This window comes from Oncorhynchus gorbuscha, linkage group LG26, assembly GCF_021184085.1.
Source record: "Oncorhynchus gorbuscha isolate QuinsamMale2020 ecotype Even-year linkage group LG26, OgorEven_v1.0, whole genome shotgun sequence".
Lineage (NCBI taxonomy): Eukaryota > Metazoa > Chordata > Actinopteri > Salmoniformes > Salmonidae > Oncorhynchus > Oncorhynchus gorbuscha.
Window position 1 is genome coordinate 27,562,757 of NC_060198.1, and position 18,357 is coordinate 27,581,113.

The 18,357-nt window shown below is 41.6% G+C and overlaps 2 protein-coding genes across 6 annotated transcripts; one reads left to right on the plus strand and one right to left on the minus strand.

Annotated features, from left to right (window-relative positions):
• Window positions 1–878: 878 nt before the first annotated feature.
• LOC124015319 (dnaJ homolog subfamily C member 7-like) lies at window positions 879–14,350 on the minus strand. 2 transcript variants are annotated; one of them, XM_046330485.1, is made up of 15 exons: window positions 14,076–14,350; window positions 13,566–13,649; window positions 7,083–7,171; window positions 6,814–6,938; window positions 6,471–6,584; window positions 6,201–6,275; window positions 5,965–6,083; window positions 5,690–5,843; window positions 5,311–5,475; window positions 3,939–4,030; window positions 3,738–3,811; window positions 3,349–3,495; window positions 3,022–3,174; window positions 2,482–2,562; window positions 879–2,356 (listed from the first exon to the last, which is right to left on the minus strand). In XM_046330485.1, exons 2-15 carry the CDS (start codon window positions 13,637–13,639, stop codon window positions 2,319–2,321), a joined length of 1,500 nt encoding a protein of 499 aa, XP_046186441.1. In that variant the 5' UTR covers window positions 13,640–13,649; window positions 14,076–14,350; the 3' UTR covers window positions 879–2,318. The 2 variants fall into 2 exon arrangements, with proteins under 2 accessions (XP_046186441.1, XP_046186440.1); XM_046330484.1 differs by lacking the exon at window positions 14,076–14,350 and having other exon boundaries at window positions 2,482–2,559.
• LOC124015320 (NF-kappa-B inhibitor-interacting Ras-like protein 2) lies at window positions 13,015–16,945 on the plus strand. 4 transcript variants are annotated; one of them, XM_046330488.1, is made up of 4 exons: window positions 13,015–13,104; window positions 14,741–14,859; window positions 14,980–15,221; window positions 15,505–16,945. In XM_046330488.1, exons 2-4 carry the CDS (start codon window positions 14,766–14,768, stop codon window positions 15,745–15,747), a joined length of 579 nt encoding a protein of 192 aa, XP_046186444.1. In that variant the 5' UTR covers window positions 13,015–13,104; window positions 14,741–14,765; the 3' UTR covers window positions 15,748–16,945. The 4 variants fall into 4 exon arrangements, with proteins under 4 accessions (XP_046186444.1, XP_046186445.1, XP_046186442.1 ...); XM_046330489.1 differs by having other exon boundaries at window positions 13,082–13,100; XM_046330486.1 differs by lacking the exon at window positions 13,015–13,104 and adding an exon at window positions 14,383–14,487.
• Window positions 16,946–18,357: the final 1,412 nt, after the last annotated feature.

The following is an 18,357-nucleotide window of genomic DNA, read 5'->3' on the forward strand; positions in this document are numbered from 1 at the left end:
AATTGCCCTGGAGGGATACAAACAAAGAATCCGATTCGGGTGAGTCGTAGACCTGGTTGTAAATGCTGGTGAGTTACCGCCGCTCTGATATCCAAAAGTTTTTCCCGGCTGTACGTACTAACAAAAAAGAAATATTGCAAAGTGGCCAAGGGGCTAGAAACACGGCTGCCCTATCCTTATGTCCCTCCCTGCCAATCCTCTCCTCTAGCTAACTTTACTAGCTACTCTACTCTAGCTGCTAGTTACCAACACACAAGAGGTAAGGTAAAGCCATACAGAGTAGCTTTGACATACTCTCCTTTGTGGTACAACTGGTCCCCCTCGGCCATGTAAGTACAAAATGTGCTTTTGGGTCCTTGGCCTCCTTAATTGTCACATTTTTGCAACAAAGTCCCTTCAGTGGTATCCTAGCAACCAGCCTAACAAGTCTCTAGAGGAGTCTTTCTATGTCGTCACTAGTTACCACAGCCACAAAACCCGCTCATTTATATATATATATATATATATATATATATTTTTTTTAAAAGCCAATGTATGTGTTCATGAATTTTTATGATAGATAATTCTGACTTTGTGGCGGTGCTATTTAGTGGAAACTGTCCGGTAATTTAGAGCAGCCCTGTCTGGACTAGAAACAGATGAAAAAGGTGGTGAATGTGAATTACTTTAATCTTATTACCTCCGAACAGTTAAATAATATTCATTTTTTTACTCATTCACCACCAACCATCTCCCCAAAACACCAAACAATTAGTCTGTCTTAGATCCTAAAATATTTAGTTTTTAGTACTTTCTTTGAGCTTCGGGTACACCCCGAAAAGAATAAGGCCAGAGGAAATCAAATAAATACCAAATACAAACATTGACAAAACGGCACATTTGAAGGGGGAAACAAGAGGCCTGCTTTATTTACATGGCTGTTGGATAAAGACTCCATAGTCAAGACTGTTGAGGGCTTCTTGAGAGCAAGTCCAGGATGGGGATGCCTTCCTCTTAAAAGTGCACCAAGAGATCTTAAATCAAATTTGAAAAAGAACCTCTAATGTCATAGCAATTGTATAAGCTCTTATATTAAGCTGCATAATTTACAGAGGGCAGAGGAACCCGGGCCTGAATAGTTTAATACTGCTAGGGGCATAGCCCATAGGCAACCTACATTATACTAGGGAATACTTTTAAACAGCATGGGCAAAATAAGATGTTAACTCATTTGACAGTTTACCTAGACACGTTCTTGATAACCCCAATCATAGACTGTATACATAGTGTGCTGTAAGTGAGATGGTGTTGACTGAGCGGTTGCTCACATTCAGCATACACAGCCAGTTAAATATATAGACGTCTACACAGTATCTTATAAAATGGCAAGTACAACCAAATTCATTTCCTGAGTTTGTGCCAAAAGGATGTTGTTCGTTGGTGCCCCTTTTCAGTCTTTTCCACAATAGAGGAGCATCCTCATCTCCTGGTAGTGGCTCTGAGACAGCCAATTTACAATAAATATACATTAAAAAAAAAAAGAAAACAGTCAAACTATCAACACAAATAAACACTTTACATTCCAGTAAAATGTACAATGTAGCAACCGGTGAATGGCAACATCAAACATAAAACCTGTGGTGAGGAAGCTGACCACAACATGGCAACAGGCCTGGCATAGTACACCAGCACAGCCATCTTCTGACTGTACTTAAGCAGTAGTTTATGGATTTAACTCTATTTACCCCAGGCTGTTATGGAAAATAATTCACTGTTCATATAAGATGAAATGGAGACCACTTTCATTAAGCAATCATCCACAGCTGCTAAGTCATCTTTTGGTTGTTGGGTATAAAGTAGGCTGCCACACAACATGCAAGTTGTTCAGTTGCCCATGGTATTTTGCACCATTAAATACTGGGCAAGATATGCATGCTTTGAATACTGCTTGGACAGTAGGTCAAGTGTAGGCGGTTTAAGGAGGTTTGTCTCAGATTTCCCCATCTTGAAGTCACATCTTGGCCCAAGCCTTCAGAAGGCCACAGATATCTGCACAGTCCCGTTTAAAAGTTCCATTATGAGTCATACTTTTTTGGGCCAACATTGAAATTCAATTTGTATAAAAACAACGTTATTGTTTGACCAAATGAAACCAAATATCAAAATAGTATTAGTCTTCAATGGATGCTTGCATCATTTGTTTGTTGCATGATGTGATATGACAGAGTCCAACTGAGGTACAGCCAGACAAATTAAAAATGAGGGTGGAGTTGGGGGGGGTGAATCCATTTGAATAGAGTCCATGATTGAGCTACTGTATAAGTACTAGGATCCTCTAATTAACCAAACTGGAAGAAGAAATTTCCTGGTCCGGATGCTATAAAACAAAAGTGTAAATTATTCAACAGAATCTGAAATATGCTGAATTGTATTATTATTATTATTTTTTTAATTCTATATTTTTTTTTAAACACCGTTTCCTACAGCTGTTTGTATACATACATTGATTAGCTTCGAAACTATAGCCCTGGCCGCCTCCGCCACCAAAGAATGCCTTGAAAATGTTGTTGGCGTCAAAATCTGCTGGGGACAGAAACACATTACGAGGATCAACATCACAGCTGAGGGAAGCAGCCAGTACAAACTCACCACAAATTCATTGTGTAACCGTGTAAAATTAACGTGATAAACACCCATTTACAGCTCTGAAATACAAATGGCTGAACCCAGTTGGTGTTTAAATCAAGTCAAGTAACAGTAATTTAGTCCCTGTTAAAGCTGAAATACGTAAAGGGGGGGAGCGGCACTTTTCGCCACAGTACCTTTATTGTTTTGTTGATGAAACAGAGCAGAGGAGCAGCCAGCATCACAGTAAAAAAAAATAATGGCAGTAGATATTCTGCTATTCTATTGTGTGTGAAATGATGTCCCGAGGGTATGAGAGACCGTTTGTTATTTTTCACAAACAGACACGGCAGTTTCAACCCCTACACCGCCCATCCTCCCTTGAAACGGGTTCCCCTGCTGATCTCCAGCCCTCACCTCCCATGTTGCCTGTGTCGTCCTCCATATCGTGACCACTGTCATAGCGGGATTTCTTCTTAGGGTCAGACAGCACAGTGAACGCCTCGCCCACCTCCTTAAACTTCTTCTCCTCTTCCTTCTGAACCTCAGCACTGGCCGAGCTGTGACGGTCTGAGAGAGAGAAACCAGGGCCGTCAGTCAGGGGGAAATGAGAGGAGGTACAGGAGCGGCTAAGTTAAATGTTTTGTTTCACCTTTGCATTGAAATAAGTCTTCTGACACTGCTTTTTTTATGTCAGTAAAATAGACTGGATAGTTGAACTGAGAAATGGCCTCTCTTAGCTACCTGGATGGTGCATGAGGGCCCGTTTACGGTAAGCCTTCTTGATCTCGTCCTCTGTGGCGTTCTTGTCCACGCCTAGCACCTTGTAGTAATCTTTCCGCTTGCTCTTCTTCAGCTCCAACTGTGCATTCTTCAGGAGGTGCTTGTGTTCTAAGGAAAGGAGTTAAGAGTGAGACAACAAAGATAGTATTAATAACAAAGAGCAGTTAGGGCACCATAACAGCAGGAGGAGCTATACAGTAATTCCACCCCTCAGAGACCGACATGAGACACTGCGTCATAACAGGGGGGGGGCAGGATTGTGAAGCAACAGAACCCAGACAGAGGTGTAGCATGGTAGGCTGGGATGGAGAGAGGGGTGGTCGAGTCACACCAATGAGACACAGACATACCTTTTGTTTTCTCTGTCTGGTAGACCTTCTCATAATCCCTCACAGCCTCATCGTACTCCTCCTTGTCCATGTAACTGAACACAGATGTATAGAAACAAGCTTGAAAGATCATAACCATATCCGATGAATATCCACATTCTTGCATGCTCCCGAACCACTACCACGGACATATTGCTAGGAAACTAAGGTTGATTGACGTACCACTGTGCTCGCCGTAAATAGGCCTTGATGTAGGTCTCATCCAGTTTAACTGCCTTTGTGCAGTCTTCAATGGCCTGGTCTATTTTTTTCAGCTTTGAAGGGGGGGGGGGCAGAAATAAAAGAGAAAAAGAGTAAGGGGACTGGGGAATGTGCAAGGAAGCATGCGACAGAAGAAGAAAAAGAGAAGAAGTGCTGGCCTAGTTCTAGATAGAGAAAATTAAGCAAAATGCGGAGCACAGCTAAAAATACACACGGTAAGAGGGGCCTCGCTGTATGAGAGCTGTGTGAGAGTTTGTGGCACGCATCTGTGCACGGGTGAGTGTGAGTGCACGTGTGAGCGAGAGAGTATGCGGGTGCCTTCATTGGTCCATATGAGTGACTTACTGGAGGATTTACAATCTAACAGCTACATGCTGCCAGGAGACATTTTGAGCAGAGTTAAAACGGTATAAGGCCCTTTAAAATCTGTTTTGCAGGGAATTGGGATGGAATCATAGGATCCAGACATAAAAGAAATTCAACATTAAAAAACATATTTTACTTAGTAGGAAATCAACTAAATGTTTTGAACTTCTTAGAAACTGCATTAATTTGTCCAAGATTATTACAAGACATGCATCAGTGATTCACATTTTCCTTGAACTTTCTGAAGCGGCGACGGCTCAGGAATGCCCGTGGGTGTGCATGCTTGTCTACCACTCTGTGTAGCCGTTAGTGATGCTAATGTCATGACAACCACCTTATGCGAGATGGAAAGGCTTTCCCAAAAACGTACAATGAAATATTAAAACACAAAGTAGCCTATGACTGCCTACCTGGCAGAATGATATCATGGATTATCAATCCAGTGGCCATTTGTTTTACAAACTCTGAAATGACATGAGCACTACAGAAACATCATAACCAAAAAAAGTTCCCAAGCTGGTGCACAGTTGAATTAAAAGGGTAAGTACACCTAAAACCCCACATTTCTTACATTTTTCACAGACCTCAAAAGTGGTCTCCTGCTGTGCTTGTGGACAAAAATAAATTAAAATGTGGATGTTATATCAAAAGTGTGATTTGGAGAGCAAAAACCTGAAACAGATTCAGACAACAAAAAATGCACAGATTTTATAGGGACCTACGGGTATCAAATATCAGCTGCCTGGCTGAAAAGGAAAAACAACAACTGTGTAATTGAAAACAGCAATACCTCATTTGCAAACAAACGGAGAGCCTTCCAATGAAGACTAAGATGATGATAATAATAACAGGCCGAATCTAACTGGGGACCCAAATGGCAGAAACTGCATTTGGCTGCATAAGACGAGATAACATGGTATGGCAGATGAGGGGGTTCTCCTCCCGGTGCTGTGTGTTTGAGCCTCACCTTAGATCCCACGGTGCCCCTGTTACAGAAGAGCTTAGCATTGGTTTTGATGTTGTTGGGGTCTATGGTCAGGGCTTCAGAGTACAGCTCGTAGGCCGCATCATAGTTCCCGTCCTTGAAGGCCTTGTTCCCATCCTCCTTCTTGGCTTTGAGTGCTTTGGCATTCTGGATGGAAAAGAGAGAGCACTTAGCAACCTCTGCAAAATTAAGGTGTGTCGCCAGCAAGCTAGTAGTGGAGACAGAACTGGCTATAGTGTTCTGTGGCTACCTCTTACAAAAGGTTGGAGGCAATTTGTCCACATTCGCATAATTATTAGGCAGGTTAGTTGAGCCTAATTGCAGGGCTAGAGTCCTGGTGGAAGGTGGATGGAGGACTCACTCTGCAGGCCAAGCGAGCCTTCTCATGGTCAGGGGCCATGCGCAGGGCCTGGACAAAGAACTGGACGGCCTTGTCAATACAGTCCTCATAGTACAGACAGAGACCACGGACGTACAGGGCATCGCCATTAGTAGCGTCCATCCGCAGGATATCACTGAGACAGAAAGACAAAGAAACAATTCTTACATGACAAGATACATTTCCAATGGTGTGCATCAGCAAAGGAAATTGCCTTCATGTAATGGTTTTCCAGGCTCCAACAATGTCTTGTTTACCTGGCTACTGACTGGGCCTCTGGGTAACGCCCCAGCATGGCCAGACACTCTGCTTTCAGCACCTTGAACCGATGGCAGGCTGAGGCCGACTCCAAGGCACGGTCCATGCAGAACACAACCTGCACAGTCCAGAGAGAGAAACATTGTCATATCAAATCTAGCACCAATCTGCCCATTCCCCCAAATAAGAATAACAATTTGCTTGATAGAAAGACAACATGCAGCCAACAGCCTACCATCCTGAAGTCATGCTTTTCAAATCCTAGTTCAGCCATCTTTTCATACTCCTGGACAGAATCTGCATTCTTTACCTGAAAATAGATTAAAACATATGCTTTTATGTAAGGAAGCCGCTACGCTGGCTGATGCTTAGATTGAGGAAAACAAAACTCATGGAATATCGGTCACAATTAACAAAGGATTTCAATTACTGTAGAGCAATTAGCTCTTTACAATGCATTGCCGTTAGGACCTAGTCTGCCAAACAGACTGTCTGTCTGACCCACCTCCTGCTGTGCCTGGCTGTTGTCAGGCTCCAGTTCTAGAACCCTGTGGAAACAGCGGCTGGCTGCCATGGCGTTGCCCAGGGACAAGTGGCACTTCCCCTCCCGTAGATGACCCTGTGGGAGAGTTGACTCACAGTTAACAGGCAGAAACACTGCCTCAGGCAGGGAGGAGACCAACCCACAAACCATGACTCATCTTTCCATTACCTTACCGTTGTACTCATCCAACTGCCAGACATATTTACGTATTATGAGATGAGACAAACAGGAAGGTCTGACTAACTTGTCTGCCTAGGAGGTAGCTGGGTATTCAAGGCTTGCTACGCCTGGTGGCGGACCCTACCTTCATGAAAGTATCGTCGAGCCGCACTGCCTGCTGGGAGTCCTCCAGCGCCTCTCTGTGCCGGCTCAGCATCATCAGTGTGGCCGCCCGGTTTCCATAGTAACTGGCATTTTTAGGACACATGTCTGTCGAGAACACAGTAAAAAGAAGAAAAGTCACTCACAGTCGTTAACAAGAATAGATGATCCTCTCACCCACAGAAAACAAAGATGTTCCCCCTCTATAAAGAGGATATCCTTTGCAGTTGATATCACTGATGGAATTCTTACCTATGGCTTTGGTGTAATAGTTGAATGCTTCAGAGTAATCTTTCTTGATGTAGTATGCATTACCTTGCTCCTTGAAGCTCTCCGCTTCCCTGGATGAATAAAAAAAAGACAGAAATTGCTTGAGAACGAGGCCATTTATTGACATTACCCAAGAGAGAGTTCTGAGTAAAACTGCATAATGACGGGATGTGCATGACTAATTGAGTACTCAAACCGATGTCAAAACTCCATCTTTAACCAGAGATCACATTTTTTTCCAATACTGTTAAACTATTTGGTCAATTTCATCTTGAAGATAACATTCAATTTGCTTTGACTCTAGTGTTCCATTTGTACATGTGCATTTGCGGGACACAACAAAAAAGAAACCAACCATCACACAGTTCTGCTCCCTAACGTCCCTGTCCCCTCCACGCGTTCCGACCTCTCAATCTACACGCGCGTTTAGGAATAATTGCATAATTTTCTGAAATTGGCTATATTGTAAAAATTCATTAAAAAATGCAATTTATATATTTTTTTAATAGTTATTTGGTCTTAATTTAAGGTTAGGCATACTGTGAACAGTGTGGCCTTTTCCCCTTTACTCTCACTTTTGGTTATTTGAAAATGAAATGAACTCCAAAATATTGCTATTTTTAAAACAATCCATAGAAAGTTGTTTGCAATTTCAGTTTAATCCACCAGAAAAGACAGAACAAATATGGTTAAACTAAAATATACTAATTGATAAAAAAATAAACAATGTTTAAAAAAAAAGTATAATTCTTGTAAATTATATCATAAATAGTAGTGGTGAAGTTGTCACACATGCAGCTAGCAAAAATAATTAAACATCTGCTCTACCCAAAATTACAACCAACTACTTGAGGCCTTACCGCAAAAAACTGAAGAGGCAAGTGGAAGGAGGAAAAATAAGGTACTTGTCTTTTGGCCCGAGATTGCAAAATAGTTGGGAAAAGATTTTATGTACCAATTCCATGTCACATTGTGTATGAACTGATACACAAAATTATGTCTAATTCAAAACTTAGAATGTTTTCATTAAAATTATTATAAAAATGTATTGCAACCTAATATATATATAAAACAACCATCTCAGCTGTGCAAATTTCACATCGAAGAGAAAGAATCATTAGATAATTTGTATTAGTACTGTCCACATGTAGCTTGTTTTTGGTCGCAGGTCCAGGCATGGCTGAAGAATTGCACCATTTACCCGGAGCTAACTCTGCAAATAGCACTACCGGGTAATTTGAAGTCAATCTATTTTTTATTTCACCTTTATTTAACCAGGTAGGCAAGTTGAGAACAAGTTCTCATTTACAATTGCGACCTGGCCAAGATAAAGCAAAGCAGTTCGACAGATACAACGACACAGAGTTACACATGGAGTGAAACAAACATAGTCAATAATACAGTATAAACAAGTCTATATACAATGTGAGCAAATTAGGTGAGAAGGGAGGTAAAGGCAAAAAAAGGCCATGGTGGCAAAGTAAATACAATATAGCAAGTAAAACACTGGAATGGTAGTTTTGCAATGGAAGAATGTGCAAAGTAGAAATAAAAATAATGGGGCGCAAAGGAGCAAAATTAATTAATTAATTAAATACAGTTGGGAAAGAGGTAGTTGTTTGGGCTAAATTATAGGTGGGCTATGTACAGGTGCAGTAATCTGTAAGATGCTCTGACAGTTGGTGCTTAAAGCTAGTGAGGGAGATAAGTGTTTCCAGTTTCAGAGATTTTTGTAGTTCGTTCCAGTCATTGGCAGCAGAGAACTGGAAGGAGAGGCGGCCAAAGAAAGAATTGGTTTTGGGGGTGACTAGAGAGATATACCTGAGCGTGTGCTACAGGTGGGAGATGCTATGGTGACCAGCGAGCTGAGATAAGGGGGGACTTTACCTAGCAGGGTCTTGTAGATGACATGGAGCCAGTGGGTTAGGCGACGAGTATGATGCGAGGGCCAGCCAACGAGAGCGTACAGGTCGCAATGGTGGGTAGTTTATGGGGCTTTGGTGACAAAACGGATTGCACTGTGATAGACTGCATCCAATTTGTTGAGTAGGGTATTGGAGGCTATTTTGTAAATGACATCGCCAAAGTCGAGGATTGGTAGGATGGTCAGTTTTACAAGGGTATGTTTGGAAGCATGAGTGAAGGATGCTTTGTTGCGAAATAGGAAGCCAATTCTAGATTTAACTTTGGATTAGAGATGTTTGATATGGGTCTGGAAGGAGAGTTTACAGTCTAACCAGACACCTAAGTATTTGTAGTTGTCCACGTATTCTAAGTCAGAGCCGTCCATAGTGATGTTGGACAGGCGGGTAGGTGCAGGTAGCAATCGGTTGAAGAGCATGCATTTAGTTTTACTTGTATTTAAGAGCAATTGGAAGCCACGGAATGAGAGTTGTATGGCATTGAAGCTTGCCTGGAGGGTTGTTAACACAGTGTCCAAAGAAGGGCCAGAAGTATACAGAATGGTGTCGTCTGCGTAGAGGTGGATCAGGGACTCACCAGCAGCAAGAGCGACCTCATTGATGTATACAGAGAAGAGAGTCGGTCCAAGAATTGAACCCTGTGGCACCCCCATAGAGACTGCCAGAGGTCCGGACAGCAGACCCTCCGATTTGACACACTGAACTCTATCAGAGAAGTAGTTGGTGAACCAGGCGAGGTAATCATTTGAGAAACCAAGGCTGTCGAGTCTGCCGATGAGGATGTGGTGGTTGACAGAGTCGAAAGCTTTGGCCAGATCAATGAATACGGCTGCACAGTAATGTTTCTTATCGATGGCGGTTAAGATATTGTTTAGGACCTTGAGCGTGGCTGAGGTGCACCCATGACCAGCTCTGAAACCAGATTGCATAGCAGAGAAGGTATGGTGAGATTCGAAATGGTCGGTAATCTGTTTGTTGACTTGGCTTTCGAAGACCTTAGAAAGGCATGGTAGGATAGATATAGGTCTGTAGCAGTTTGGGTCAAGAGTGTCCCCCCCTTTGAAGAGGGGGATGACCGCAGCTGCTTTCCAATCTTTGGGAATCTCAGAAGACGTGAAAGAGGTTGAACAGGCTAGTAATAGGGGTGGCAACAATCAATAATACTTTTAGGAAAAAAATAATAATAATAATTTACAATCTGTAGAAACTGAGAACAGAAAGGTTTCAGAACTTCTGCGAAACATCACAGTTGATAAATATATGGCAAATAGAAATAAAAATGGATGGTGTGAAGAGACAGATGGGAGGGGTTGATTAGAGCTGAAGGGTGGAGCTAAAAAACAAGATTACACTAAAATATAATGTCCGTAAAATGTATATAGGTTCAGAATTATTTTGAAACAGCAGTTATAAATATATGGCAAACAGAAATCAAAACTGGGTGATCTTTAGAGATAGATGGGAGCGGCTGAGGGTAGCTGAAGGATGTGATTAAAAACAAACAAAAGATAACTATTGTAAAATACAAAGTGTAAGCTGGAAGTAGAAGCCTAACGCTTCGAACACACCGACAGCGTCATTGCGCAAAATGGTACGCAGCATCAGGATATGTGTGCAACAAAAGTTCAACATTCACCTTCTGCTACCATTTCTGTCAAGCCGTCTAAGCATACAGTTTGACACAAATTAAATAAATCCAACATATGCACCACACCGAACACACTGCAACGCTGCTAGGCAAACGCAACGTTTCATTGGAAATTAATGTGATTCTGGTGTACCAAAATGGTAGGGGTAGGAGAAAATAATAACGTAAAATATAGTTGAAAAGGATAGATATATTTACAAAAAATATATGGGGGACTGGAAATGATACAGACAATTACATTCATGGAAGTTACAATCTATATGCAATTTTAAAGCTGAGTGACTCCCTAAAAGAAAACTGTGGTTAAGGGTTAGGGTTAAAATCTGATTTTAAGAAGCAGAATTGTTGAAAGTGGCAGGGTTTGACTTTGTGCCTGTGGTAACTAACATTAGTGACGACCCTATAGATAGATAGATAGATAGATAGATAGATAGATAGATAGATAGATAGATAGATAGATAGATGCCATTTAGCAGACGCTTTTATCCAAAGCGACTTACAGTCATGTGTGCATACATTCTACGTATGGGTGGTCCCGGGAATCGAACCCACTACCCTGGCGTTACAAGCACCATGCTCTACCAACTGAGCTACAGAAGGACCCTACATTGCAATTAGAAGTGGTTAGGCTATTACACCCCCCCCCCTAAACATAGACAGGTTCCACACTGAAAATATGCAAAACCATTAATTTGTTTAAGAGAAAGAGCTTTAAAAAAAAAAAAAAAAATCATAATCATTAAGCCTACTCAGCAAACAGATGCCCGGGCCATAATCCATCCACATGCAGGGTTCAATGTAGAATTGTTCATCCATTTAGAAAATTCCAAGGAACAGGCATAATAAACTAAAAAGTAGACAATAATTCAGGGTTACAAGCCAAAATATGTTTCTCAACTTGCCAAACTGAGCCCAGTTTCAAATTATCACTGAGAATAACGGTTCCACTTTGCATTATTCTGTTCCATTTTATTCTGTTCTATTACATCATGTTTTTTTATTATAAAAATAGGTGTCTTGACTGTGATAAGGGCTCAGGAAAGTGTCTTGTCTTCTAAATGATCAAAACAAGGCTATGCCATTGCATAGCCATAGGCTTCTACACGCAAGCGCCACACCGCTGAGGTTACTACCTTTATGAAGATGGAGTTCCACAATATATAACCAGTTGATATTACAGATTCAAGAAATCATAAATGTCACTATTTTGACTGAATAATAATTACAACAATATGAGGCAAATTGTGCGGTTAGGATTAGCATACTCTGAAAAAATATATACCGCGAGTACTCGGTCAAAAAAGGTCAAATGCCCATCGCTAACAGGTCGTACTGTATCATCCACAGATACATAAAATAGATCAAGTAAATGTGAAAAGGGACTTAGAGGAACACCTCAAGGTGCATTTGCGAGTAATCAATGACTTCATCCTAGCCCGTGTCGCAGACTGCAAGGAGGTAGGATATCACATGATACTGCATATTATACGTAACCGCTGACAAGCAAAACAACAGACAAGGGACAATACTAGAATTGAATGTCTTCTTTAAAAATAATAATTCACTCTGGTTGTAGACCAGGGCTAATCTAAGTCTATGATAAGACTATCGGATTGCTTCCTGAACACAGCTATTGCGGTTTCCAAACATGTAGGCTGGACGAGTTAACCTTGGTGTGGGGGTGGGAGAGGACGGGGAAGGTGCTGCGCAAAACCATCTAAACATAGAAAGAGCCATACCGGCAGGCAGTGAGGGGTCTCATCCAATGGAAATATAGGACCTGAGAGGTAGTGGCCACGTGGGTATTTTCTGGGTACAGCTCACAAACAGAGCAGCTATGTGAGCTCAGTGGGAAATACAGAGGCAGATCACCAGGAACCACATGGCAAGACAAGCCAGGGAGAGGGCAACTGCCATATATCTTTCTTGGAATCTCGTCATGCTTCAGTTCAGATCACAATCGGAGCAAGAAAGCAGACAATGAAGCGAAACTGAAAATAAAGGCAATTTTCCAAGACAATACCTTGCCCTTGTAATGTTTAATGTTCTTAAGGAAACAGGACAGTTACCATTATCACCTGATCATAACAAATTGTTGGTTGTTGAACTTGTGGCCCCGACTTTTGCTAAGAGAAAAGTTATGACAATTACTAGGGGTGGGAATATATTAGATAGGCCCAACGTCATTTATATATGGATCTGGCTAGGCCTAGTTGACAACCTCGGAAAACATTACAGTAAAAATATGGATCACACTTCAGGCATACCAAGAAGACCATCTCAGTCAATAGTATGTTACCTCATGCAAAGCCTAACTTACAGCTGTCTCGTTGAGGTCATCAAGACCTGAGAATGTTCTGGAATGACGTCACTCAGCTAGGACGAGTGGGCAGAGTGGGGCAAGATTTGGGGGACTTTTCTGGCTCGTGCGTAGGTACATGGCAATATGACAGTACTAACAACAGTTATCTACGTTAGCTAGCTAAGTAACTAGTTGGCGAAATACATTTGGTAAAAATTATAGAACAAAAACATTAACCATAGGCTTTGCGACCGTCATAGCTAGCTAATAACGTTAACCAACTAGCTAGTACAATAGCAAACTAACGTTAGCTAGCCGTAACACACGTTGATGCAAACTGTGACTAACTTTGTTGGTTAGGTAACACTAACAACAGATGAAGTCCACTTTTATCTTTGTTGGTATGGATTTTTGAAAAAGGGAAAAATGGATAACGTCAGTTAGCTAACCGGTTAGCAAGGCCTACTTCCCGTGTGACACAAAGCAAAAGCAAACCAACACTAGCCAGACCAAGATTATAATAACATGACAATGGCACGAGAACAATCTTAAATCTAATGTGTAACATTTGTTGTACATTTTCCGCAACGTACCTCTCCAATTCTTCGTCGCTTAGTATTTCCATTTCAGGATCCATGGTCACATCGCAGTCATCAACCGTCGCCATTTTGCTGGGACTGAGAGGGGGGGGGGGGTGATTGACAGCCAGACAAGACGATCGATCATTGAAAGTTAGTCCTGAACAAAATATTTTTGTTCCACCAGCATCTACTAAGCTATCATATGGAATTGTTTCAAGATGGTCATACCAAGGATATAGATATTTGATTTGGAATTTTAGGACCAATTTAGGTATCAAAAATATATCTAAAAATGTTTTTTGACAGCATTGAATTTGGCATAGGCAAAAATGAAGTTTGTTTTGAAGTACTTGTCCTTAAGATATAAGAAAGATCCGGCAACCTTTTTAGGCACTATACGACTTCCATACATTCTGCCATAAAATGTTTGAATTAACTGGTACCAGGCTACCTACAGGCGAGTCTTATGAGGCTTACGTTCTAAATCAAAACAACCGACACGTATGAGTTCGTGAGACTCACCTTCATCATATCAGTGTGTAGCCCAAACTCTTCGGAAGCTACAGACAGAAGTTGGCAGATCGGCTGTACAGTCTCACCTTAATTCCCCCATAGTTTTTGGCCCACCAGGAGTTGGCATTGGCAAGAGAGCAGAAACAGACACCCAGCCAGGGTAAAACAATGTATGGTCGGGAAGACTATTTTTGACAGTAAAAATAGAGTAACATTCAACCTATCTCGCTCTATTAAAATAAAACATGTTCATGTCTTCCATCCTCTGCGGTTGTGACTCAAACAAGTATTTCAACCATCGGACGCTAGAGGTCTCAGTTACTTTAAGTAGTGAGGGAGACGTTACGTAAGCATTGTAAACAGGAAGTATTTTTGGATAGTGGCGTCTGGAATTTACGGGAGCGGTGGTTACATTTTAAAGGTAAAAAGTTTGCAAGGAAATCAAATGTTGAATTGAGTTGTTATCTGGAAGAACATAACAACGGCCATTATCAGTTAAATATAATCGTTTAGCTAACTAAATAGATGCTAAACGTTAGCATGTAGCTAGCTAGCAAACTTTTGCTACGGTCATGATAATATCATGTTTTCTGTGTGTCTGTCTGTCTGTCTCTTTTTTTTTCCATGCTAGCTGCAGAGACAAGACTGTCACCTGACTTGTTATTCAATTACAGAGTTGCCAAGAGACTGATCATCATCATGGGCAAGAGTTGTAAAGTGGTGGTGTGTGGTCTGGCTGCCGTTGGCAAGACTGCTGTCCTGGAGCAACTGCTGTATGCCAATCATATTGCGGGTAAACAATTCATTTGTAGGAAATAGGTAGACCAAGGACAATGTTGATGTTTTGACTACACAGATCATCTGGTCCCATTGATATCTCAAAGTCCCCCCCCCCCCCCCCCCCCCCCCCTAGGCTCAGAGCCCATGGAGACCCTGGAGGATATCTATATTGGCTCCATAGAAACGGACCGTGGCACTCGAGAGCAAGTGCGCTTCTACGACACCCGGGGTCTTCGTGATGGTCTGGAGTTCCCTCGCCACTACTTCTCCTTTGCAGACGGTTTTGTCCTGGTCTACAGCATCGACAGTAAGGAGTCCTTCAAACGCATGGAGGCCCTCAAGAAAGACATTGACCGCTTCCGTGATAAGAAAGAGGTAAGGACTTCCATCGATTTCAATGGTAGTTGTAAAGCACAGTGTCGTGTAGGCTAGTTGAATAACACCGCAGACTTCAGGACAAAACAGACCCTGCTGATGAACGGCCGTCCTATCAACTCTGACTGCAGACCATCAGTGGTAGGGTTAGGGGAAAATAATAAAGTAAAATATATTTTTTTTTAAAAGATGTCCTAATGTTCTTATCTACACACCACACTTCACTTGCTGATATCCAGGTGATGTGAGGCTGTGCTAAATGGATGAGATGATCTTTCCACAGGTGACCATAGTGGTGCTGGGCAACAAGCTGGACATGCAGGAGCAGAGGAACGTGGACTCTGAGGTGGCCCAGCACTGGGCCAAGACAGAAAAGGTGCGTCTGTGGGAGGTGTCTGTGGCAGACCGGAGGACCCTCATCGAGCCTTTTGTCCACCTGGCCAGCAAGATGACCCAGCCCCAGAGCAAATCATCCTTCCCCCTCAGCCGCAATAAGAACAAGGGGAGTGGCTCTGTCGATAGCTGAGGGAGAAGGGGGTTGGTCGCGGGAGGCAGCGAGGGTTGATGAAGAATAAGAAAGATTTCAGGAGACAGGGAGTGAAAGAGTAGGAGAGGAGAAACACAGTAGGCTGATTATTAGCCTATTACAAATACAGGCAATTTTAGGTCTGAACGAATGCATACCGACTGAATCAGAAACCAATGGTTTCATTGAGATTTTCACTGATATTTAGACTCATATTTGACCATTTAGGCTGATCTTTGATGACAAGTAAATGACATCAAAAGTAACACAAATGGATAATCAAGAGGGTTGTTTGTATCATGGAGGATACATAAGGGATTATATTACTGTTAGTTAATCAGGAGATTTGTTACACTACTGGCATGCCATCTACTCAGATGAAATATGGCAACTATTTTAGCATGGATGATCTGCATTTTATTTTAAGTTACAGTACATGAAACAAATCCATATTTTGGAGAATTGAAAAAACATTCCTCTATTCTTTTAGAGATGTCAGAAAACATGTTACTTCCTTTTGAGATCGCTTTGAGTTTTAAAATGACATTATTGTCTAAAGATTTAAATTGTTGTAACAGACTAGCAGTGTTATGTGATGTCCCTTGGTGAGCAGGGTGTTTGATGAACTTCCTGCCTGCTGGACAGGCCCTGATGTGGCGACTGAGCGAAAGAGGCTTGCCCTGACTGTTATATCTATGGAGCTCTTGACCACAGCCTAATAAGCACGCTGAATTATCTGTACTTTATCAGAAACTCCTTACTCTCCTTGAAAACCATGGGGCGTCCTTGATCTTTGTTACTGAGCTGTTAAATACTATGTTGGTCAGACGAAATGCAAATGTATTTCATTTTCAAATTGTTTGTCTGACCGAAGCCCTTTAATGCCGTATCAGGGTCCATAGTTATTGTGCAACATTTCATGTGTGTGTCACTGAACAAGAAAGATGCCGTGGCCTAGTTTGGATGTAGTTTTTTGCTTTGTGACTATTCACAGATCTTTATATTTGTATTATGTTTTTGACGTTGTGAATTTGCATCTTTATGTCTGTAAAATTGCAGTGCATATTATTTTCATTTTTATTGGGGCATTTATACTGATGCAATATAGAGCACAGTATTCATCTTTTAAAATGTTCTGGAGACTGGATAATCTTTTGCATGCCATGTAAACAAATTAAAAGATTCCCTCTGCATCTAAGTTGAGGCTGTTGTGTATATCTTTTATTTGCATGATTTATGAAGTAATTAAACATAATACAAACATTTGAATGTCTTTATTAAAATATTCCTACATTGCGCTGCCATCGCCACAGATCATCCGTGTGAGCTAGGATAAAGATCTACAGAGATCTCTGAACTTTGCTCAAATCCATCCAAACTCTGTCTCCATGTCAGAAATGTGGAGAAGGAGAGAGAAGTCTGAGTAGTGTCACAGAATAACTCATGCATTTTCAAAGGGCAACATTTTAAAGCAGCTTGGATGACCAACGATTCAACTTCTTTTCTCACTGCTGGTAGGTAGCCTATTGGTTTGAGATGTGAGCCAGCAGCTGAAGGGTTGCCAGTTCAAATCCTTGGTCCAACAGGGAAAAATTGTGCGGGAAGTGAGCTGGCAACGGGAGGGTTTCTGGTATCAAATCCTAGATTCCTTCTGTTGTGCCCATAAGCAAAGCCCTTAACCCCCCCCCCACAACAACAGCCCCCTGGTTGCTCAGTGTGGCAGCCCCCAACACCTCTCCAACAAACCTGTATGTGTGTCCCTCGGAGGGGTTGGGTTAAAAGCAGAAGTCAAATTTCGGTTGGACCTTGTGTGCAATTGGCCTTTTGTTCTTTAGTGGTGATTGCTGTGAGTACATCTGTACAAATCCTTTATAAAGGCCTCATCTCTGCCTTTGATGTAAGATACTTCAGGCGAGATTCTTTGTAATCTATATTTAACCTGACATTGACAAGTCAGGTTAGGTAAGATTCCTCTCCCCAGTAATGAATGGCATTGGTTCTGAGGAATAGATTGCTGAAAGATCTATTCTATACCGTTGGAACTATACATCTAAATAGTTCAGGCACAAAAAAATATATATATTTTAAGTGGCCCTTTTTTACGTTGAAACAGTGTTGTAGTAGGGATAAGTCCCTGTGGTGATGAGAATTCTGCCCTACATAAACTGAGACAAGGTCAGACATGTTTATGTAGAGCAAATGAAGCTTTCAACAGTTCCACACGGGCCAGCTGACTGGAAAGGTTAATGTAAGCTAATGAGAAAACCTCAAGTGGAACGTCTCTGAATAGATACTATACTCACCTTCAGAGCACAAGCAGGTTGTTTTTAATGACGAGCCAGTGTGCTGATGATGTTTACTAAGAACTTGTGCATTTATTGAGTCACATGTATGGATCATTATAAACTAGCATAGTATTACAACCCACATTTGTCTTCTTACACAGTACATAAGGTACAATAACTTTAACACAAAACAGCCTCCAGTACCCTATATAACCCTCCACACTCTCATATATTTTCTTATCTACGTTTAACAGAGGGCAACGAACCATAAAACATCTCACTCTCTATATTGATCTCCTGTTAAAATGTGACATTTACCACACGG